The sequence below is a fragment of the Equus przewalskii genome, chromosome 7 (genome assembly GCF_037783145.1).
Source record: "Equus przewalskii isolate Varuska chromosome 7, EquPr2, whole genome shotgun sequence".
Taxonomy (NCBI): domain Eukaryota; kingdom Metazoa; phylum Chordata; class Mammalia; order Perissodactyla; family Equidae; genus Equus; species Equus przewalskii.
Genome location: NC_091837.1, coordinates 16,823,004 through 16,848,282, shown reverse-complemented (window position 1 = coordinate 16,848,282; position 25,279 = coordinate 16,823,004). Strand labels below are relative to the sequence as shown.

The following is a 25,279-nucleotide window of genomic DNA, read 5'->3' as shown; positions in this document are numbered from 1 at the left end:
GGTCTGGTGTTTGCCTGGGGTTCTCCTGGATGGGAACAAGGCCTGAGATTCTAGAGGGCTCTGGTGTATGTGAAACCAGAGGATGTCTGTGCTATGGACTGAATGTCTGTATCCCCCACAAATTCATATGCTGAAGCCTGTCCCCAGTGTGACGGTGTTAGGAGGTGCGTGTTCGGGAGGTGATTAGGTCATGAGCATAGAGTCCTCCTGAATGGGATTAGTGCCCTTATAAGGAGAGACCCCAGAAAGCTTGCTTCCTCTCTCTGCCCTCCACCATGTGAGGGCACAATGAGAAGACATTTATGTGCAAACCAGGAAGGGGCTTTGCCAGACACTGGATCTGCCGGCACCTAATCTTGGACTTCCAGCCTCCAGAACCATGAGAAATAAATGTTTGTTGTTTAAGCCACCCAGCCTATGTTATTTTTGGTATAGCAACCCGAACTAAGATAGTCTGTGTCCTGTTTTTATCAACAAGCCCGACACTAGTCAGGGACATCCTATGTTTCCAAATAAAGAAGTTTCTGTAATACGAATCGTACCACTGTAACTCAGGGAGCCCAAAGCGCCATTTCAGTTTAGTGATATTTTTTAAGATGTAAGTTCATTTTCATCATAAGAAGGGCTTGCATTTATCTCCCTACAGGGCAATAATGAAACTAATCAATCCTCCAATAAACTTAGGCAATGATTAATAAATCAGTGTCAGATAGAGTCATCATAAACTGGAGAGAGCGATGATAAAAAAACCAAAATGCTGTATTGCCACTGTACCCTCTGTGGTCAAAAGAGAAGATATTTATTGATGAGAGACCGACATGAAGGAATTATTAATTACTGTTTGGCCCCCGGAGGAAGGGAGGCCTGCCAGCACTCGCCCATAGGCTCACAGTGGGAACTGAAAAGATCTGGGCCAAAATGGGTGGCATTTTTCGTTCCACCCACATTCATTCCTGGCCATTCAGCAATTCAGCTGTGGCATCTCCAGACACAAAAACACTGCGCTCACAAATTCCATAAGCCTTGAGAGTTGGCGGAAACCTTAGAGACCATCCAAACATCTAGAAGCATTCTGGAAACCTCTCTTTCCTTCCTTCTCCACTTCTAATCCACCAGCGAGTCTCACTGGTCTACCTCCAAAATATTTTCTGAACCTGTTCATTTTCACCAGGGCCACTGCTGCCACCCTGGCTTTGGCTACCAACATTTCGTACCTCCAGTTGGCGTTCCTGTGTTTATTTTATCAGTCCTTCTCAAGACCACACACATACATTCTCCATGTGTAATTCAAATAATCCACACACCTGCTTAAAGCTCCAAGAGTTTCCCCTGTACCCAGAATAAAATCCCAATTCCTTACTAGGTGTATTCGTTCCTGGGGCTGCCTTAATAAGGTACCAACAACTAGATGGCTTCAAACAACAGCAATTGATTCCCTCACGTTCTAGAGGCCGGAGACCGAGGTTTCAGAAGAGCCACACTCCCTCCAAAGGCTCTAGGGGAGAGTCCTTCCTTGCCTCTTCCCTCATGTCTGGTGTTGGCCATCAGTCCTTGGCATGCCTTGGCTTACAGCTACATCACTCCAGTCTCTGCCTCTGTCGTTATATGATGTTCTCCCCGTGTGTCTCTGTATTCACATGCATTTTCCTCCTCTTATGAGAATGCCAGTCAATTTTGGTCCAGCCTAATGACCTCATCTTAATTTCATTACATCTGCAAAGACCCCATTTCCAAATAAGGTCACATTTACAGGTACCAGGAGTTAGGACTTCACTATATCTTTTTGGGGGGCATAGTTCAACACAACATGAGGCCTCCCCGGCCCCCACAGTGTGGCCCTGCCTCCCCCGTCTCACACATCCTACCCTCTCACACACTGGGCTCGCACCACACCAACCTTCTCCCCGTCTGCACGTGCACCATGCTCTACCCATCTGGCACTGGTCGTAGGTCCTACTGGATCGCTCTCTGTCTCCTCTTTGCACAACTGGCTCCTTACTTATCAATTAGCTTTGATGTCACACCCTCCAAAAGCTCCTCTCTGATCCCCCAATTTAGTGTTTCAGAGAATCACATCACCCCATCTCAATTCTCTGCATAGCCTTGCACTCTGATATTGCCTGATGCTTTCGTTCACTGGTTTACGGTCCGTCTTCTCCCTCTAGGATGTCAGCTCCACGCATGCAGGGATCTTGTCCATCCTGTTCACGCCTGTGGTCCAATACCTGGAACAGTGCTTGGCATCAAGCTCTCAATAAATATATGTGGAATAAAGGAATGAGTAAATTCTTATTTTACAGACGAGGAAACTAGGGAGCAGTAAAATGATCATATGAGCATTTCTACTAAACTACACAACCTGGATATAGAATGTGCATGTCCCTCTAAACCTGTGACCAGCAAACTTTTTCTGTAAAGGGCCAGAGAATAAATATTTTAGGCTTTGCAGGCCATACAATCTGTGTTACGGCCACTCAACTCTGCCAAGGGCAGTCAGAGATAATATGTAAATGGATGAGTGTGGCTGTGTTCCAAGAAAACCTTCTTTATGGACACTGAAATTTGAATTCCATATATTTTCACATCACAAATCTTATGCTTCTTTTGATTTATTTTCAACTGTTTAAAAAGGTAAAAAAATATTTGTAGCTTACAGGCCATACAAAAATAGGCAGCAGGCTGGATGTGGCACACAGGCTGTAGTCTGCCAACCCCTGTTCTAAATTCACACATGTCTATTGACAGACATGAGAGACTGTTTTTGGAAAGCACAGTAGTAACAGTAGCTCATGCCAAGCCCTGTACTGAGCACTGTAGCATAAGGGCACGTACGGGATCAGGCGTGCAGTGTTTTGTCCCCAGTTAACAAATAAGAAAAATCGAAGCTCCGAGATATTAAGCTACTTACTCACGATAATAGAGAATTAAGCAACAGCCTTAGGAGTGGAACTCAGGCAGGCTGACTCGATTACTTTATACTCTGACTTTGCTGCATAATAAAATGATATTAATGGTAAGGATAATATTAACAACAAGTCGAAAGTAATCACTAACCAATATTCCAGGAACTGTTTACGGCACTTTATAAACTGGTATCCGTCACAGCAATTCTGTGAGGCAGGACTTCTTTTCATCCCCATTTTACAGATGAGGAAATACTGGTGCGAGAGGTCACCCAGCACACAGGAGGCAGAGCCCGGAATGAAGCTCAGGCCATCGACTCCCAAGCCCTCCTCCTGTCCAAGGCTGTGAGCACCTCACCAGCCAGCCCCAGTCTGCTCCCATCCCACTTACTGGCCACCTGCAGCCACACTTGGAACCACTGAGTCTCGTTCAGGACCTCCCGGCAGGTGTAGTTCCCCTCATCCTGCAGGCTCAGCGCCTCAATGTGCAGGGAGCTGGCATTCGCCAGGGAGAAGCGCGGCTCGGCTGGTGGGAGGCTGGAATTCGAGGACAGGAGGAAGACGGGCTCCGAGTCATTGCGGTACCAGGTCACTAGGCCCCTCGGTCCCGAGATGTCGCCACAGGGCAGAGTAATGTTCTCATGAACTTCTCCGATGACAGCAGCCTCCAACCCTGTACAAGGAAAGGTCAGGCTGTGACTACCTTTACTGATCTCTGAAGGATCTCCTTTTTGCAGCCCCTCTATTAGAATTTAAAAAAAAAAAAAAAAAACAGGAGGAAGATCCAAGATGAGCAGACTTCTTTGTCTCTCCCCCTTCGAATCTACAACTAATTGGACATTCATCGCTTGACAAAGGATATCTATATAGCATCTCAGGACATTAGAGAGACCCACACTGCTATACATCACAAGGCAGACAGACTTCCCTCCGGGAGGAGGTGGAGATAGGTGAAAACTCTCTGACCCCGACCCCTGAACAGCCTAGAGCCTGCGGGCAGCTTTCTTCCAGTGGACGCCCCCAGAACATTGCCGCACACCAAGGACAGGAGGGAGTGCACACCAGAGGAGCGACAGTGGAAACAGGTGAACAGAGCCCTACCTAAGCCCCCTGCAATTACACCTGAGCCCAGAGGGAAGCTCCAGAGTTACACACCGGAGGCAGTGGGGAAAACCCCTACCTGCCATTAGTGGAGAGGTCCCACCCAGCATCCACAACGCCTGGAGGATCCCGGAGAGAATCCCAAGCAGCGCGCCGGCCTGCCAGCTGCCGCCGCCGGCTCCTCTGACCGGGCTTCCGCCCGGGAGGGAATCAGGACTACCGGAGATCTCCTGGGAGAGGTCCGGGCCTGGGTGGAGCTCCAGCGGCTGGCTACGCGGCCCGGGGGAGAAACTCTAGAGTTCAGTCCCAGCAGCAGGCAGAGTCTTTCCCTGCCATTATCGGAGAGGCCCCGCCCAGCATCCACAACGCCTTGGGGCTCCCGGAGAGAATCCCAAACGGCCCGCCGGCCGGCCAGCTGCCGCCGCCGGCTCCACTGACCAGGCTTTCGCCCAGGAGGGGCTCGGGACTACCGGAGATCTCCTGGGAGAGGACCAGGGCTGGGTGGAGCTCCAGCGGCCAGCTACTTGGCCTGGGGGAGAAACTCTGAAGTCCCGTCCGGGCAGCAGGCAGGGTCTTTACCGGCCATTATCGGAGAGGCCCCACCCAGCATCCACAACGCCGGGAGGGTCCCAAAGAGGAGAATCCCAGGCAGGGCGGCAGCCGACCAGCTGCCACTGAACTCAAGGTATCCAGCTATCCCCCAGACAGGGCAATGGGCTCCCCGAGATCCTATGGGAGAGGACTGGGGCTGGGTGGAGTTCCAGCGACCCGGCTCTGTGGCCCAGGGGAAAACTCTACAGTCTCACAGAAGCCTCAGTGATAGCCTCTGCACAGCACTAATAGAGAGCACCCATCTGGCAACCACAAGGCTGGAAGACCCTGGGACAAAAGTAGCATAGCTAGGCGAGCTAACCACAGACTGTAGAAAATTCCCATAGCTCTGCTGTGGCCCATAGTGGACAAGCGAGATTTTGTGGGCACCGACAGTGACAGAGCTGCAAATATAAGTGATCCTGCCCCTGGCCACTGGGAAAGCCCATAACACTGCTGCAGAACCTAAGGAGGGAGCACGTCTAGGTGGTCTGCAACAGTAGGCACCAGCAGTCTGAAGCCCCCCTGTGACGGCCTCCACAGCTGAAGAGGGAACCCACAGGATCACTGTGACTGTGAGGAGGGGCCCAGGCCCAGTTAGCAACAGCTGATAGGGTTCCTGGTTGGAGCAATATAAACAGCTGTCCCCCCACCACACCAGTAGAAACAAGTGGAAGCAGTAACTAAACTCTATCTCTATGCGGAGGCACAAATCTACACCATCAAGCAATATGAAAAAATATATTAAATCTCCAGAACAGAAGGAAAATGACAAACACACAGAAAACAATCCCAAAGACAATGAAATATACAACCTAAATGATGATGACTTCAAAACAGCCATCATTAAAAAACTCAGTGAGTTAAAAGAGAATTCAGATAGACTACTCAACGAGTTCAGGAGCTATGTCACAAAAGAGTTCGATACTATAAAGAAGAACCAAACAGAAATACTGGAAATGAAGAACACAATAGAGGAGATTAAGAAAAATCTAGACGCGCTGAACAGCAGGGCTGATAATATGGAGGAAAGAATTAGCAATTTGGAAGAGAGGAATATGGAAATGCTGCAGGCAGAGGAGGAGAGAGAGCTAAGACTAAAAAGAAATGAAGAAACTCTCCGAGAATTATCTGATGCAATTAGGAGATGCAACCTAAGGATTATAGGTATACCAGAGGGAGAAGACAAGGGAGAAGGGGACAGAAAGCCTATTCAAAGAAATAATGGCTGAGAACTTCCCAAACCTGGGGAGAGAGATGGAACTTCATGTGACAGAAGCCAATAGATCTCCAAACTTTGTCAATGCAAGTAGACCAACCCCAAGACATATAGTAGTGAAGCTAGCAAAAGTCAACGACAAGGAGAGAATACTAAGGGCAGCCAGGCAGAAGAAATTTACCTACAAAGGAACCCCCACCAGGCTTTCAGCAGATTTCTCAGCAGAAACTTTACAGGCTAGAAGAGAGTGGAGTGATATATTCAAAAATCTGAAGGACAAAAACCTGCAGCCAAGAATTCTCCACCCAGAGAAAATATCCTTCAAATACGATGGAGAAATAAAAACTTCCCCAGATAAACAAAAATTAAGGGAGTTCATTGCCACCAAACCTCCTCTTCAAGAAATGCTCAGGAAAACCCTCATTCCTGAAAAATCAAAAGAAGGAAAAGGACTACAAAACCAAGAGTAAAGGAGATAAGTAGAAGGACAACAACAGAGAGTAGCAGCTCTCCATCAGAACAGACTAAACCATGGGAAGAGACACAAAGGAAATTGAAGAAAACCGGAAAACAAGACATAAAATGGCAGCAGTAGGCCCCCACATTTCAATAATCACTCTAAATGTAAATGGATTGAACTCTCCAATCAAAAGACACAGAGTGGCAGGATGGATCAAAGAACAAGACCCAACAATATGCTGCCTCCAGGAAACACACCTCAGCCCCAAAGACAAACACAGACTCAGAGTGAAGGGATGGAAGACAATACTCCAAGCTAATAATGAACAAAAGAAAGCAGGTGTCGCTATATTAATATCAGACAAAGTAGACTTCAAAGCAAAACAGGTAAAGAAAGACAAAGAGGGACTGTATATAATGATAAAAGGGACTCTCCACCAAGAAGACATAACACTTGTAAATATATACGCACCCAACAGAGGAGCACCAAAATTTGTAAAGCAACTCTTAACAGAACTAAAAGAAGACATCAACAACAATACTATAATAGTAGGGGACCTCAACACCCCATTAACACCAATGGATAGAACATCCAGACAGAAAATCAACAAGGAAATTATAGAATTAAATGAAAAATTAGACCAGATGGACTTAATAGATATATATAGAACACTTCATCCAAAAACAGCAGGCTACACATTCTTCTCAAGTGTGCATGGAACATTCTCAAGAATAGACCATATTTTGGGAAACAAAGCAAGCATCAATAAATACAAGAGAGTTGAAATAATATCAAGCATTTTTTCTGATCACAATGCTATGAAACTAGAAATCAACTACAAGAATAAAGCAGAGAAACGTGCAAAAATGTGGAGACTAAACAACACGCTACTGAACAAACAATGGATTATTGAAGAAATTAAAGAAGAAATCAAATATTATCTGGAGACAAATGAAAATGAGAACACGTCATACCAAATCATTTGGGATGCAGCAAAAGCAGTCCTAAGAGGGAACTTCATCGCAATACAGGGTCACCTCACAAAACAAGAAAAAGCTCACATAAGCAACCTCAAACGACATCTAACAGAACTAGAAAAAGAAGAACAAACAAAGCCCAGAGTCAGTAGAAGGAGGGAAATAATAAAAATAAGAGCAGAAATAAACGATATTGAAACTAAAAAGACAGTAGAAAGGATCAATGAAACAAAGAGTTGGTTCTTCGAAAAAATTAACAAAATCGACAAACCCTTGGCCAGACTCACCAAGAAAAGAAGAGAGAAATCTCAAGTAAATAAAATTAGGAATGAGAGAGGAGAAATCACAACAGATACCAAAGAAATACAAGGGATCATAAGAGAATACTATGAAAAACTATAGGTCAACAAATTGAACAACCTAGAAGAAATGGACAAATTCCTGGACTCTTACAACCTCCCCAAACTGAATCAGGAAGAAATGGAGAATCTGAATAGGCCAATCACAAGTAAAGAAATAGAAACAGTAATCACAAACCTCCCCAAAAATAAGAGTCCAGGACCAGATGGCTTCTCTGGAGAATTCTACCAAACATTCAAAGATTTAATACCTATCCTTCTCAAACTATTCCAGAAAATTGAGGAAGATGGAGTACTCCCCAACACATTCTATGAAGCCAACATCACTCTGATCCCCAAACCTGACAAGGACAACACAAAGAAGGAGAACTACAGGCTGATATCACTGATGAACACAGATGCAAAAATCCTCAACAAAATTCTGGCAAACTGAATACAGCAATACATCAAAAAGATTATACACCATGATCAAGTGGGATTTATACCAGGGACACAGGGATGGTTCAACATCCGCAAGTCAATCAACGTGATACACTACATTAACAAAATGAGAAACAAAAACCACATGATCATCTCAATAGATGCAGAGAAAGCATTTGACAAGATCCAACACCCACTTATGATAAAAACCCTCAATAAAATGGGTATAGAAGGAAAGTACCTCAACATAATAAAGGCCATATATGACAAACCCACAGCCAATATCATACTCAACGGACAAAAACTGAAAGCCATCCCTCTGAGGACAGGAACAAGACAAGGGTGCCCACTTTCACCAATTCTGTTCAACATAGTGCTGGAGGTGTTGGCCAGAGCAATTAGGCAGGAAACAGAAATAAAAGGAATCCAAACAGGCAATGAAGAAGTAAAACTCTCACGTTTGCAGATGACATGATCTTATATATAGAAAACCCCAAAGAATCCATAGGAAAACTATTAGAAACAATCAACAGCTACAGCAAAGTTGCAGGGTATAAAATCAACATACATAAATCAGTAGCATTTCTATACACTAAAAATGAACCAACAGAAAAAGAACTCAAGAACTCAATCCCATTCACAATCGCAACGAAAAGAATAAAATACCTAGGGATAAATTTAACCAAGGAAGTGAAAGATTTATACAATGAAAACTACAAGACTTTCCTGAAAGAAATTGATGACGACATAAAGAGATGGAAAGACATTCCATGCACATGGACTGGAAGAATAAACATAGTTAAAATGTCCATACTACCTAAAGCAATCTACAGATTCAACGCTATCCCAATCAGAATCCCAAGAACATTCTTTACAGAAATTGAACAAAGAATCCTAAAATTCATATGGGGCAGCAAAAGACCGCGAATTGCTAAATCCATCCTGAGTAAGAAAAACAAAGTCGGAGGCATCACAATCCCCGATTTCAAAACATACTACAAAGCTACAGTAATCAAAACAGCATGGTACTGGTACAAAAACAGGTGCACAGATCAATGGAACAGAATTGAAAGCCCAGAGATAAAACCACACATCTATGGACAGCTAATCTTCGACAAAGGAGCTGAGGGCCTACAATGGAGAAAAGAAAGTCTCTTCAACAAATGGTGCTGGGATAACTGGACAGCCACATGTAAAAGAATGAAAATCGACCATTCTTTTTCACCATTCACAAAAATAAACTCAAAATGGATCAAAGACTTAAAAATTAGGCCTGAAACAATAAGTCTTCTAGAAGAGAATATAGGCAGTACACTCTTTGACATCAGTTTCAAAAGAATCTTTTTGGACACTATAACTCCTCAGATGAGGGAAACAATAGAAAGAATAAACAAATGGGACTTCATCAGACTAAAGAGTTTCTTCAAAGCAAGGGAAAACAGGATTGAACCAAAAAAACAGCCCACTAATTGGGAAAAAATATTTACAAGCTACTTATCCGACAAAGGATTAATAACCATAATATACAGAGAACTCACACAGCTTAACAACAAAAAAACAAACAACCTGATCAAAAAATGGGCAGAGGACATGAACAGACATTTCTCCAAAGAAGATATAAGTATGGCCAATAAAAACATGAAAAGATGTTCATCATCGTTAATCATCAGGGAAATGCAAATCAAAACTACACTGATATATCACCTTACACCCGTCAGATTGGCAAAAATATCCAAAACCAAAAGTGACAAATGTTGGGGAGGTTGTGGAGAAAAAGGAACCCTCATACACTGTTGGTGGGAATGCAAACTAGTGCAACCACTATGGAAAACAGTATGGAGATTTCTCAAAAAGTTAAAAATAGAAATACCCTATGACCCAGCCATCCCATTACTGGGCATCTATCCAAAGAACCTGAAATCAGCAATCCCAAGAGTCCCATGCACCGCTATGTTCATCGCAGCATTATTTACATAGCCAAGATGTGGAACCAACCTAAATGCCCAGAAACTGACGACTGGATAAAGAAGATATGGTATATATACACAATGGAATACTACTCAGCCATAAAAAAGGACTAAATTGTTCCATTCGCATCAACATGGATGGACCTTGAGGGTATTATGTTAAGCGAAATAAGCCAGACAAAGACGAACTCTGTATGACCCCACTTATAGGTGGAAGTTAACATATAGACATGGAGAACCGATCAGTGGTTACCAGGGAAAAGGGAGGGTGGGGGGAGGGCACAAAGGGTGAAGTGGTGTACCCACAACATTACTAACAATAATGTACAACTGAAATCTCACAAGGTTGTAATCTATCATAATCTTAATAAAAAAAAAAAAAACTGCACACACACACACAAAAAAAACAACAGGTGTCTGCTTTTCAGATGGAGAGCCTCCACCCTGTGGGGAATATTGGCCAGTATTGATGACGTTGAACTTGTGGTAAACCACAATAACAAACACCCAACATGGCCCCAACATGGCCCCCCAGCCCGACTCTCCATGCCCTTCACCATGTCACTCTGCAGTGCCCTCCCACCCTGCCCCTGGGCTCGGCCATGTGGCTTGCTTTAGCCAATGGGATGTTAGCAAATGTGATGCAAGCAGAGGCTTCAAAAGCACTTGTGTAATTGGGCGTGCTCAATCTCACCTTCTGCCATCACCTTGAGAAGGACAGGCCCAGGTTAGATCCCAGGGGGAGGATGAAAACTACATGGTGCAGACCCTAGTTGTCTCAGTCATCCTAGCTGAAGCCATTCCAGGTCAGCCTTCAGCCACTTAGTCGATGCCCAGACATGTGAGCGAGCCCAGGCAAGGTCAGCAGAGCCAACTAGCCAACCACCCCAGGCCTGGAGCAGGAAGCTCTGATTGTCATTGTGTGATTGTTACATGGCATTATTGTGGAATACATAACTAATACAGAACACAAGTGCTTTTATTCGCCTAGAACTCCAGAAGGGTGGGAGGAAGAGGGCTTCAGCTTTTTCCCTCTTTCCTGCTGCTCTCTTTGGCTTCTTTTTCGGGTGATGAAAATATTCTGGAATTAATTAGTGGGAATGTTTGCACAATCTTGTGAATATACTAAAACCCTGACTTGTACACACTAAAAGGGTGAATTCTGGGGCCAGCCTGTTGGCATAGTGGTTAAGTTCGTGCACTCTACTTTGGCGACCTGGAGGTCACAGGTTTGGATCCTGGGTGCGGCCCTACACACTGCTCCTCAAGCCATGCTGTGGTGGTGTCCCACATAGAAAATAGAGGAGAGTGGCACAGATATTAGCTCAGTAACAATCTCCCTCATGGCACAGATATTAGCTCAGTAACAATCTCCCTCAAGCAAGAAGAGGAAGATTGCAACAGATGTTAGCTCAGGGCCAATCTTCCTCACCAAAAAATAAAATGGTGAATTTTATGGCCTGTAAATTATATCTCAATAAAGTTGTTATAAAAAAATAAACTGCAACCTGCCTCGGGACATCCTTCCCTTTTATAAAAGAAAGAGTTTAACAGTTGTTTGTATCTGGCCTTTTGCCTGGTTAGAAGAGGCTCCATTTAAAAGATCAGAAGCCAGCCTGCAGCCACAGGACTTTCCGACTCTCCCCATCTTGGCCACTTCATTCCCAAAAGCCAGGACAAGATGAAGAAAAGAATCTAAGTCACTGGCTGGAAGGCAGAGAATGTCATCAAATGCTACAGGTTCCAATAAGGCAAGAAGTGTTTCCCAGGCTCTTCTCCTCCTGGCTTTGCTCACTCCATTCTTTTAAACTACGGAAGCTGAAGGTGATCTTAGAGAGGATTTAGTCCTGAGATGTGACAGCCCTGTGGGCTGGGTTAAAGATGAGACAAGGTGAGTCCTGGCTCAGTGCAGAAGAATAGGTCATAGCTTAGTGATGTCTACCACGGACATGGAAATGGTAGTCTTGGACGTGTACTAGTTCTGTGCCTGATCGTCCTATACCCTTTCATTTTACAGTTGAGAAAACTGAGGTTCAGAAAGCCTGAATGATTTACTTAAGGTCTCATGCAAGTCATGGGGAGAGCTGGGATAGCTGTTCAGCTTTTCCATACTGCAGGTCACAGGCATTTACTTCAGTCTCCCACCCAGACAGGGTGAGAAATTAAAACGTAGTAATAGTTTGTGTTACTAAAAGTCATTCACATCGTGTCCAGAGGACCCCCCTAGAGTCCCCCAACCTTAATTTCAGAATATGGACCAAAGGAGGTAGCAATATAAATGGCCATTTTCCAATGCTGCCCTCATATGATCATTTAGAGTTGGGATTGTACCAAAACGTTAATTTTTTCCTAGCAACTTCTCCCCAAGACTAACCCAGCATTTACAATCTGAGGTGACAGTGGAGGCATGAATGTTGTCTGGAGTTAAGAGACAAGAGAAAGACAATTTGCCCCCCAAGACAACTCCCAACTTGAAAAACAAACAACAGAATCACACCAAGCTAGGGAAGCCCCTGGGGCACTGGACACAGAGGTGAACCTGGCCTGGGCATCAGAATGACTGGGCTAGGCAGTAGGGGAAGCGGCCCTGGGTGGTGAGCTGCTGCCAGCGTCAAAGCTGGTTCATTCCAGTACGATGATTTCAACCCAGGGTTCTGATGTCCTGAGGCCCTTGATGTTCACAGTGCTGTGAACACTGCAGACAGCTGGGAGAAGAGAACAGACAATTGCCTCCAGCTTCCGGAGACCACTAATCGGAGACTGTGCGTCCTCTCCTCCTCCCCTCAGCACAGTGACCACTGTCAGGTGCCTGGAGGGGCCAGCAGGTAAGGTCCATGACTGAAGAGGACCAGGAGTAAGTACTACAACAGGGAGAGGGAGAACAAATTTGGGGTCACATGCCTTAGGATAAAAGGGGGTGACCAGTGCTCAGTTGCAGGGGAGAAAGCAGGCCCTGTGCTGCCAGATCTTCAGATTTTTCCAGACAAACTGAAAATTTAGACTATGGGAAATTTTACTGTTTTCAAATGATTGCTGAAAATAAAACAATAAAAACTTGCAAGAGCCTAACAATTAGGAACTTTTGGAACTTGCTGCTAGGAAGCTCAGAGCACTATTCCTCCAGGAACCCACCAGAAGAGACCAGCTGGGTGCCAGCGCTGGACAACACGGAAAGCAACACTCTGCAAGTATTCTGGTAACTACACTGCCTCCTGGCTCCATCTCCCTTCCCTCCCCTGGAGTCCCCTCACTGCTTGTCACAATGCCCTGCACACAGTAGACATGCATTCGCTGGAGAATTAAAATCGAAAATATTTTTTCAATTTTTTTACATTCTGTATATTATTGTAAGCAACTCTCTAGTCTTAATTTTCCAAGGTAGAGTATAGATGAAGCAGTTAAGTCCTTTCGCTAATCATGTGAAGTGGAAGAGAGCATGCAAGTGTAAGGAGACGTTTTTTATAGGTCTGAAATTATTTCAAAATAAAAAGTTAAGGGGCTGGCCCTGTGGCCGAGTGGTTAAGTTTACGCGCTCCGCTGCAGGCGGCCCAGCGTTTCGTTGGTTCGAATCCTGGACAGGGACATGGCACTGCTCATCAGACCACGCTGAGGCGGCGTCCCACATGCCACAACTAGAAGGACCCACAACTAAGAACATACAACTATATACCACGGGGCTTTGGGGAGAAAAAGGAAAAAAATAAAATCTTTAAAAAAAAAAAGTGAAGGAGGAAGGCACAGCTTTGAACGCGCTAGCCTGCACAAGTCGGCTTGCAGGGGTGTGTAGGGGAACCCACAGGTTGCAGGTGTAAGGCAAGTTCACCCTTGAGCAGAAGGAGGAGAGAAAAATAAAGGAGCCTCGACTTCGAGCACCGGCGCAGCAGGTCAAACCAGAACGCGAATTTACATCCGACGCTTTATAAAAACCCATTTTCTCCCTACACGTGCCTCTCCAGTTCTCCCATCTTCAGAATTCCCATCACCTCTCCGCAGGTCCTTGCAGCCTGGCCGGCCGCCCAGTCCAAGAGTGTGGGGATGGGATATCTTGCCCTCCATCAAGCGCCCGGGAAAATTCCCTCCTGCAAAGACAGCTGAGCTGCGAGCAGGAAACTCAAGACCCCGCCGGCGCGGCTTCGGGGCCGCGGGCACAACTGGATCCCGCGGAGCCGGAGGGAATTCGGTCCTTGGCTCTCCCCTCCCCACCGCTGCCGGGCAAAACTCAACTTTTCCGTCCAGATCGCGGCCGCTTACCTGCGGCGACCCAGCGGGCCAGCAGCGCCCCGAGGCAGACGAGGACCCGGGGCTGGATGCCCGCGGCCATCTCGCCCCAGATGCGCGCAGGGGCCCCTCAGGAAACAAGGCTCCGGCTGGGCTGGGTGTGCGTCCCCCGGTGCTAAGTGCTCCTCTCAGGTCCTCGGGACGGCAGAGTAGCTCCACTTTCCGCGGCCCCGGGGGAAGATGCTGGGGGTGAGCCCGATGTCCGGGGCTGGGAGCTGCGCTGGGCGGCCGGCGCGATCCTCTCTCCGAGCGCACGGCCCGGGGTGGGAGGGCGCACCCCGCCCCCTGCGACCGCCACCCTCTCCGGCTCGCGGAAAACAACAGGAGCGGGGCTCCCTCCCTCCTCCCATCCAGGCGGGAGCCCGACTTCCTCTACCTTGGCCGGGGGGAGGGCTTTATGCAGAGAGCGCGCTCCCGGGCGCGCCGAGCCGAGTCCGGCCCGACCGGGGGAGGAGCGCGGAGCTGGGCCCTCCCCGAGCCCACTCCGCCCGGGACGGCCGCCCGGAGTCGCGGGGACAGCTGGGCCCGGCAGAGCCCCGCAGCTGCCGCAGGCGGCCCACCCCCTCCACCCCGCTCACCCCTGGCCCGCCGGCTGCTCCCTCCCCGGCGCTCCTGCTGCAGCTCCCAGAGGAGCGTCGCGAGCCAGAGGGGCAGGCTGCCAAGCTGCAGATTTCGGGGTCCCCTCGGCGTCCCGGCTTAGCTCCTCTCGGGATCCTCATTTGTTTTCCTGCGCTCAGCACGGACGCCAGGCCGCCATCGCTGCCCTTTTTCACCCTTTGCAGAACGAAGGCAAGTCCAGGGCAGGAGAAAGACGATCCCGGAGACCTCCCAGCCAAGACCAGCCGCGAGACTCCCGCGCTGCAGTTAACCGGCTGAGAGCGCAGTCGGAGCGAGGGCCGGGGGTCGGCGGAACTGGGTTCTCAGGGGCTTGTTTTCCCTGCTTAGTACCCCAACCCCCATCCAGTCTGATTCCCAGAGCCACATTCCCGGGCTAAAATCCATGGCTGTCCGCCACACCCCCATCCCATCCTTCTGTCCCAGGGAAAACACGGTTATGACATCCTCAGGAAGAGCTGATCCATGAAACAGCTCTACCAGAAACTTCCTCTTAAAAAAGAATGCAATTAACACGGTAAAATATTAATTGTAGACTCTAGGAGGTGGATATATGTGTGTTCACATTCTTTCAACTTTTCTCTGTTTGAAAATGTCCCCATCACCTCATCATAAAATATTGGGCAAAACCAAAAATTGCTATTAAGAAAATGATTTCTTCTGTTGCCCAAAGGCCTCTGATTGAAATACTTGTTCGGTGATGAAATCCCCTTGAAACCAGTAAAAAGAAAAGCGTGTTTCGCCTGATGAACTGAGCCATGAAGCTGCACAGATCTTCCTTTTTTGCCTCTTTTGCTCAATGATTTTAACTCTTCCTCTGTCTCCTGACAGTTTTCCTCTTTTCCCTGCCTCTTGTTTTGTGTTTCATGTTTTGCCTTGTGATGGAAAATCTCTGCTAGGCCGACCTCTTCCTGTATACCCAGTGCCTGGGACCTTGTTACCACCCAGTATATATTTGTTACATAAACAAAAGAAAGTTTATTGGTTTTGATATTGCAAAAGCTCCTCAAGCTTTTCTGACAAACACCTCACATCCTGACCTGAAATTAACAAGATATACGTAAAATCAATAAGTGGCAAGTTTTCAGCTGAGAGTAGGGAATTTTCTGTCACCCTGGTGGTGCCTCACACAGAGCAGGGCCTCAGGATATATTTGCTGAGTCAAATACACTGTTCTTATGGCCAATTCTCCACTCCCCTGAGGATCAACCCTGCAGGACAGCGTTTTACAACACTGATAACAGCACCTCACAATTGCATGGCTGGGGCATTTTTCCAAAGCCACTTTAGAAAGGGAATCTCATCGGGCCCTCCCTACAACCCTTGGACCTAAGAAATCATTCAATCCCGTCTTATAGGTGAGAAACCTACAGCTGTGGGAGGTGAAGCCTAGGTCACAAAGTCCGATGGTGGAATTCATGACTGTCTGACTCTGGGTCATCCCCAAGTTCCAATCCTGTCACTTATACAAAGGCTGCTATGGTCTGGAGCTTTGGGTGACATCGGGCCAGCAGACATGGGCATTCCCCTGAGCAGGGCTGGAAGGAAGTGGCCTGACCACTTGCTCTGGGTTCTCTGGGACCCCTTGCCCAGGGGACACCCATCCTCTCTGGTTGGGGCACAGGCTGTGGCTGACCCTGAGACAGAAGCTGTTAGGAATCACCCTGCCTGACGTCCAGTCATGGTTCAGGCCACTCTGAACAGGAGAAAATGCCCTGCCTGGAACAGTGACCAGTGAGTTGGGGGCTCACCGTGGGGTCCCCAACAAGGCAGGGGCTTTTCAGAGCCCTGGTTTCACTATCTGTGCCTAATAGCTAACATATGCTTCATGGGATTGTTGTGAAGATAAATTGACATGATTGACATGTAGAGGGGACTTGACAGAGGTCTTGAAGGCATCGCTTGGGGGTCTCTTGTTTGAAAGGAACCATGACAGAGCCTGTCAGGACTCCTGAATCCCACCGTCATCTATGAAACGTGGGGCTCAGACACCTCTGTGCTCAGGCTGCTACACGTGGCTGTTTGTGTTTTGTTTCATTTGTGCCTCCCATGAATTGAACAAACTTACTCTGAACTACGTGCTTTATGTACATTAGTTCACTGAATCCTCAGCACAACCCCGAGAGGTAGGCGTTGTCATTCCCAATTCGCAGATGGCTCAGAGAGGCCAGTTTACGTAGCAAGTAAATGGGGAGCTGGGATTTGAACCCAGCTCTGAGGCGGTGTCATCATGATCAGTCTCGGAGGGAGGACAGAATGGGGCTCCTACCTGACTCTGCAGCCAGTGCTCCTGCAGCCTGGGTCTCTGAAGTCACCAAGCAACCTACTATTTCTGCTCCGCTACTCCTCTTGTCACGGTTCCTCCCTAGAGGTCACGCTGAAAGGTTTCTTAGCAACAACCTGCTTCTCCCTTCAACCTAGAGAGATTCTCCTGGGGGCTTCAGAAAGGGCGAGCCAGTCGGGAACAGCAAGGGTAGCAGCCTGGCCACTCAGGTCCAGCTCTGAACCCTTCATTTCAGGAAGTACTAAGAGATCGATGACAGAATCCTACCCGTGCCCCCTTGGATGGGCTTGGGATTCACAGGCTGGTACCTCGAGGAACAGGGACAACAAAATCAACCTGGCTTGTTCTCTGGAGAAGAAAGCCTGCTAAACCTCCCCAAAACACCACCTCCTCCCAGCTCCCCTCTGCCTTCTGCCCAGGAGAATTGGGGTGCAGAGGCTACAGCAAGAAAGTTCTTGAAATCAGGGGAAGTTCCAAGAAGAAGCTGGCAGCATGAAAAATGGAAAATGGAGAGTTGTCAAATGAGTGTCCAATTTTTAACCAAAGCCCAGTGTCTCCTCTCTGGACTCGACATCGGGAGGATGAAGTTTGGTGTTTCTGAGTGACAAAGAACCTTCTGGCAGATCCACCCCCAGAAGGCAAAAGGCTGCTCACAGAGGGATGGGGAAAATGAGCATCCTGTTCCCTGAGAAATGGGCAGCCCGGGCTGAAGAGAGGGGGATGACTCACCCCCATGAGAGATGGAAGCAGCCCTGCCGTGTGCGGGTAAGCGTGCAACCACAGCCCCTCTGGCTGGTGGCAGTGGGGGGTGGTTTGATGTGTTTGCCAGTTTCCACGGTGTAAATACTTCCACTACAGCCAATTCCAAGCTAAGCCTGTGAAGTTACTGACCTGTACATACAGTTGGCTCTCCTGAGCCAGTACCGCTGGGACAGCCCCACTTTGCCCTAATGAGACAACTCCAAGGTGGGAAGCTTGACAGGATCACCCAGGAGGAGACCTGCTGGGAGCCAAACAGATGACTCAGGTAGGAAACACCTGTTGATCTCTCTCCTCTTCTTTCATCTCACATTCACCTGTTGAATGCCCTTGTTGGCCAAGACAAATATTACTTTCCTAACTCCAAATTGGGACAGATGGATTGACAACCACAGGTGTATTTAATTTATGGGGATAGAGGAACTGAGTAGACTCAGAGTATCCTGAGAAAGCTGGGATGAAGCATTTTCTCTAAGTTGGCATACGTATTTTTTAGGTAGCATTTGCTCTTTTCCTGACTATAAATATAACATGCTCATTCTAGAAGAATGAAAAAAACCCCAGAAAAATGGAAAATAAAATATAACTATATCCCATCTAGAAATAATCACTATCATTGCTAGAAACATCTAGTATTTTCTGCTGGGTTCCAATGCGTTTGATTTATTTTTTCTTGGTGAGGAAGATTGGCTCGTGAGCTAACGTCTGTTCCCAATCTTCCTCTTTCTGCTTGAGGAAGATGGTCACTGAGCTAACATCTGTGCCAATCTTCCTCTGCTTATTGTATATGGGATGCTGCCACAGCATGGCTTGATGAGTGGTATAGGTCTGCACCCAGGATCTGAACCTGTGAACCCCAGGCTGCCAAAGCAGAGCATGCAAACTTAACCACTACACCACCGGGCCAGCCCCCCAATGCGTGTGATATTTTTTGTACAAAGTTGTGATGACATTTTATATAAAGTTTTGATTCCTGCTTTTTTCTTTAACTTTATAAGTATACATGGTATTTTCTTTTTACTACTAGCTACTCTTTTTAAGTGGAAAAGTAATAAAATACTAATGGCAAAAAAAAAAACAAAAACAACTCCAAAAGAACTTTGCGGACATTTTGCTAAGTGAAATAAGCCCGTCACAGAAGACAAATACTGTATGATTTCACTTATTTGAGGTACCTAGTGCAGTCGAGTTCCTAGAGATGGAAAGGAGGATGGAGGTTGTCAGGGCTGCAGGGTGGGAGGGGCGAGAGAAATGGGGAGTTCTTGTTTAATGTGTAAGTTGTTTCAGTTTTGCTAGATGAAAAGAATTCTGGGCCGGCCCGGTGGCGCAGCGGTTAAGTTCGCATGTTCTGTTTCTCGGCGGCCTGGGGTTCGCTGGCTTGGATCCCGGGTGCGGACATGGCACCACTTGGCATGCCCTGCTGTGGTGGGCGTCCCACATAGAAAGCAGAGGAAGATGGGCACGGATGTTAGCTCAGGGCCAGTCTTCCTCAGCAAAAAAAGAGGAGGACTCGCAGTAGTTAGCTCAGGGCTAATCTTCCTCAAAAAAAAAAAAAAAAAAGAGTTCTGGAGATGGCTGGTGGTGATGGTTGCACAGCAATGTGAATGTACGTAACGCCACTGAGCTTCAAACTGAACTAAAGTTTCGGATGAACTGAACCTAAAGAGGTTAAGATGGTAAATTTTGTTATGTGAATTTTACCACAATTAAATTTTTTTCAATGCAGAAGAAAATGGGAATGTGGGAGAACAATGAGGGAAGAATGATACACATATAGGACAGAGAACAGAGATACTTATTGGAGTTTGTGAAAAAAAGTAAATCAAACAAAAGAAAATCCAAGCAATTTTACAGGGAAATTATACAGTGAAAGTAAGCCTTCTGCCTGCCCCCAGCCCCGAACCCCAGTCTTCTTCTCCAGGGACAACCAGTCTCACAACTTTGAGAGACTACGGTTTTTGCTGGTTACCCAATATGCACCTGTTGGAATATTATACTGCCATTAACACTTGTGTTTTCAAAGTTTATGTCACAACAGAGGATCCATCTATCGTGGTTACCCAGATGTGTGGAGTTCCATGAGAGGTTTTTTAAAATAACTTTATTGAGATATATTTCACATACCATAAATTCACCCATTCAAAGTGTATAATTCAATAATTTTTAGTACAGTCACAGAGTTGTCCACTCATTCCCACAAATCAGTTTTAGATTTTTGTCACCCCCAAAAGAAACCCCTTACCCTTTAGCTGTCTCCCCCAATCTTCCCCACCCCCAGCCCCTGGCAACCACTACTCTGCTTCTGTCTCTCTGGATTTGCTTATTCTGGATATTTCACATAAATGGAATGAAAACATCGATGTTGTGACTGGTTGCTTTCATGTAGCATAATGTTTTCAAGGTTCATCCGTGTCGTAGCGTGTATCAGTACTTCCTTTCCTTTTATGGCTGAATTATGTTCCTCTGTCTGGAGATCCCACAGTTTTGTTTATCCGTGCATCAGTTGATGGACTTCCAATGAACATTTAAGCTACTCTGGGACGCAGAGAACTTGGGGCACTTCTCTAGTTTCCTCTCTGCCTTAACCATCATTCCACGTATGTCTTCTGGAAAGAGATTGTTCTTGCTTCCTTGACGCTCTCCTGTGAGCACAGTGGCATTTTTTAAGAGCCTGCCTCTCTTTACGTGGCATCCAGAGAGTTTGGGCTCTCTGTGTGCCAAGGCACCTGAATGGAATTCAGTCAAGCGTATTTTATGCCATCATCTTTCCTTTTTTCAAAGATTTCAGTCAAACTCCTTCGGGTGTATAGCCAGGAATTCCCAGCTTCTTAGGGCCCCAGCATCTGATCCTTGTTTGCTACAGTTCTTTCTCTCCCCCTGCAAAAGTTCCATCCCACTTCTCAAAGACAAGTGTATTAAACTTAATTCAACTCTAAGATTTTTGCATTCCCTGTGCAGGAGAACTTGGTCTTGCTAAACTGGTAGAGACATGGTAACTACGTGCGCCCTGGCTTTTCCAGCTCATGGTTGACTTCCTGTAAGATCTTGAGAAGGTCCCCTCATAATATATACTGTTTGCTCTTGCCGGGCACACTTTCCATGGAAGGTGCCCTGCCATCCTTTGAGCAAACCTCTGAAGGAGGTACTCTTCTCATCTACAGTTTACAAATAAGGAAGCTGAGGCTCAGGGAGCTGGAATAACTTTCCAAGCAAAGTCGCAGCCTCAAGATGTGTTTATAAAATGAATCACTTCTGTCTGGGCCTCACATTTACTTAGAGGAGGAAAACTTGGATTGGGAGGAGGGAAGATTGAGAACCTTGTGAATGGAAGCTCTGTTCCCCCTTCCTGGGAAAATGCACATATTCACAAAATGTTTAAAAGCGATTTCAAGGAATTAAGAAAAAAACAGAATTCCTGCAGGTCTAAACTGGAAGGGTAAACTGGATTGGGTGTGCCCAGGAGGAAGTGAAAAATCTCGCTTAGAAACTCAAATCACCAGGTGGCGCTCTCAGCCCTGAATGGACTCCGGGTTCCGCCAAGTATTCTAAGCGATGAGTTGGTCCAAACTACATGGAACACCAAGAATTTCAGAGATTATTCGTTAAAAGAATAACTTTCACCGTCCAGAGGAGGAAAAGAGACCCAGCATTGTTAAGCAGCTTGCTCAAGGTCACAGCTCGTGGACAAAGCCAGGACTCGCTCACTTATCCAAGTTCTGATATTTCTGAAATGGATCCCATGGTTCCCGTACTCTGAACAGAGCACAGTGGACACAATGCAATGTTTTCTCATGAGGATTCAAGGAATGAGCGTCTGTGTGTGGGAACATTGTGAACATTGGCTGCTGTGCGGTGCTATCTGTGGGAACTGGAGAGGCTTGTCTTCCACACAAAATGGCCCCAGACGGCTGTTTCTCTGTTAAGACCTCCGGTGGGTGAGACACTGAGCACAGGTTTTGGTCCTCCTATCTGTCAGGTTTGCTTATGTTTCTGTGTGTCCTTAGGAAAGTTATTGCCCCTCTCTGAGCCTCAGTTTTGGGGGTTATTAGTGGATTTCTTGAGGCATGTGCCAGAAAAGTGCCCAGCAGGCAGTAGATACCCAATAATTGGGAACCATTAATATGATTGTGCTCCTTGCTCCGTCCATTTGCTGCTTTATAGATGCTCTGCCTTACAACCCAGATGACTAAACTGATTAGAACTCTGTAGCAAATAAGAATACATAGGAGCCGAATGAGAAAAGTGCCTGTTCCTTCGTGGATTTCGTGACATTGGATTTGTGGCTTGGCAGTCCTGGTTCTCAGCTGGGTTCTGGAGAGGCCGGGGTGCCTTCACAGGACACAGGACATTTGTGGAAACAGAAGGAAGACGGAAGATTAGACTTCTGGAAGAGTAAGCTGCTCCTAGGTTCGGTAGCCCTAGATTTCCTCTTTCTTTTCAACATGTATTTCTGACCATTCCAATGTAAAATAGCAATAAAATTGTACTTTTACAAATATGAGACCTCCAAAAGGCAAAACCCCAAGGAATGTGAAATTTCACTTTACAGGAGATTTGTTCATTACCAGAGTGCTTTTAGAGATGTAGCACCTTCAGCCACTCACACGCTCCAGCCCTGGAGTCTGTCCCCTCCCTTCGGTTCCCACTCCCTTTACTGGGGTTCTGACCTTTACCGTGTGCCAGGCTCTGGGCTGGGTCCTGGGGTAACAATGGGGAGCACAATACAGCTGGGACTCTGCCCTCATGGAGCTCACTGTCCTCGCCGTAGCTCCATCCAGCCACATCCGACAATGGCTGTTTCAACCAAGCCCTGTTCTCTCTACACCTCCCTGTCCCCCGCCCACGTTCTTTCTCTTTCCACTACCAGGGATGCCCTTTATTCCCTTCTCCTGGCGAATTCCCAGAAATTCTCCGATCTCAAGTGGCACCACTTCCAGGAAGTCTTCCATGGTGTACACAGCAGGGACGGGTGCCCTTCTTCTGCTTTCTCATAGTGCCCTGCAGAAATTTATGTCATGAACTTTGCCATTCTGAGTTGTAATAATCGCTTTCTATGTCTGTCTTCCTGCTCCAGCTTGGAGCTTCCCAGAAGGCGTGGACAGTGTCTTATCCATGTCTGTGTCCCCAGGGTGTAGCTCAGGACTTGGCACACAGTAGATGCTCAATACAAGGTAAGTGCACACATCAAGTGTGGGCCCCGGCAGGAGCGGACAGCAGCACTGAACGTAACGCTTGGGAGAGGGTTTGTTTTGGCAACTCTTGCTCACAAAGCTCTAGAACTTGCAGATGGTTCTTGCTTGCCTCTGTCTTCTAGACAATGTTTCATCTCTCCCTTTCCAGAGGACATCTGGTCTCCCTGGGAGTTGCTTATCTTCTCTGCCTCAGGGTACAGGCTTTCTGTTGGGACCATCTTTCCTGGGCATCTTCACCTAACTGTTCTTGTCCTTGACATTCATTTCCTTAGTGACTTCACTTTCTCATGCTCTGTTCCCCAGCCTGCGTTCCAGTCTTTTCTAACTGACTACAGGACAAGGCCCTCGGTTCTGGTCTCAAACACACTTGGATTTGCAGCTCTAGCCTGTTGCTTGTAAACTTCAAGACCTGGGCAAGTTACTTCTGTGAGCCTGAGTTTCCTCCATTTGGAGAATGGGAATGATAACTCTAGCCCTTCCCGCAGGACATGTGGAGAACATTGTACGAGAGGAAGCACACAAGAGGCTTAGTGTGGGGCACGCCAAAGAGCAGGAGCTGCATAAACATCATCATGCCATTTAGGACACGCAGAATATGTGGCCCTCCTTATAGGTTTTCTTTACATTTTATATATCAAATATCAACATCATCATCCTAATTATTTGGCTTAGTTTCTTAGCTTTTAAAACTCTTTTTGCTAATCAAGAAGAAATATATTAATTGCTTTTAAAGGAAGATTTGTAAAAATATAATTTAAAACAATTCAGTCCACTTGTGGGAAGTGAGAGTCCCCATAATGAGTCTCGAATTGTTTATTCCTCCCCAAAGAAAACCACAGTGAATGTTTATTGTTTATCCTTCGAGTTATGCACTTACATCCGTATGCATTATCCACAACACATAAACATGTAGATTTTTTTTAAAACATAGATGAGATAACACACTACATATTTTTAAATAAGTTGCTTTTTCTTTTTAACCCTTTAAATAAAGTGTACAACTCAGTGGGTTTTTGTATATTCACAAGATTGTGCAACAGTCACCACTATCTAATTCCAGATTTTCATTTCCTCAAAAAGAAACCCCACACCCATTGGTAGTCACTTCCCATTCCCATCCCCCCCCATCCCCCCTCCAGCCCCTGGCAACCACTAATCCACTTTTTGTCTCTATAGATTTGCCTATTTGGGATGTTTCATATAAATGGAGTCATACAATGTGAGGCCTTTTGTGTCTGGCTTCTTTTATTAACATAACGTTTTCTTTTCTTTTTTTTTTTTTTTTTGAGGAAAATTAGTCCTGAGCTAACGTCTGCTGCCAATCCTCTTCTTTTTGCTGAGGAAGACTGGCCCTGAGCTAACATCTGTGTCCATCTTCCTCTACTGTATATGTGGGATGCCTGCCACAGCGTGGCTTGCCAAGCAGTGCCGTGTCCACACCCAGGATCTGAACTGGCGAATCCTGGGCCACTGAAGTGGAACGTGCAAACTTAACTGCTGCGCCACCAGGCTGGTCCCTAACATAACGTTTTCAAGATTCATCCATGTTATAGCATGTAGCATAGTTCGTTTCTTTTTTTCATTTAAAAATCTTTTTAATTGTAGTAAGAAACATATAACAAAATTTAGCATCCTAACTATTTTTAAGTGTATAGCTCAGTAGTGTTAAGTATATTCACATTGTTGTGCAACCAACCTCTAGAACTTTTTCATCTTGCAAAACTGAAACTCTGTACCCATTAAACAACAATTCTCCATTTCCCTCTCCCTCCAGCCCCTGGCAACCACCATTCTACTTTCTGTTTCTAGGAATTTGACTACTTTAGATCCCTCATGTAAGTGGAACCATACCGTATTTTCTTTTTGTGATTGGCATATTTCACTTAGCATAATGTCCTCAAGGTCCATCCATGTTGTAGCATGTGACAGAATTTCCTTCCTTTTTAAGGCCGAATAATATTCCACAATAAACATGCACCACATTTTGTTTTCCATTCATTCATCAGTGGACACTTGGGTTGCTTCCACCTCTTGGCTACTGTGAATAATGCTGCTGTGAACATGGGTGTGCAAATATCTTGTTGAGACCTGCTTTCAATTCCTTTGGATACACACCCAGAAGTAGGATTACCGGATCATACGCTAGTTCTACCA

The 25,279-nt window shown here is 46.3% G+C and overlaps 1 protein-coding gene across 3 annotated transcripts in view; it reads right to left on the bottom strand.

Annotated features, from left to right (window-relative positions):
* Positions 1-14,833, bottom strand: part of VSIG10 (V-set and immunoglobulin domain containing 10) — a 38,023-nt gene extending 23,190 nt beyond the window's left edge. The window contains exons 1-2 of one of the 3 annotated variants that reach the window (XM_070628813.1): positions 14,249-14,833; positions 3,295-3,576 (exon numbers count right to left, since the gene is read on the bottom strand). In XM_070628813.1, coding sequence (XP_070484914.1) covers positions 3,295-3,576; positions 14,249-14,318 — 352 coding nt within the window. In that variant the 5' untranslated portion in view covers positions 14,319-14,833. Of the gene's footprint in view, positions 1-3,294; positions 3,577-4,083; positions 4,807-14,248 lie in introns of those variants that run through there. The other 2 variants (XM_070628814.1, XM_070628815.1) reach the window with 2 other exon arrangements.
* Positions 14,834-25,279: the final 10,446 nt, after the last annotated feature.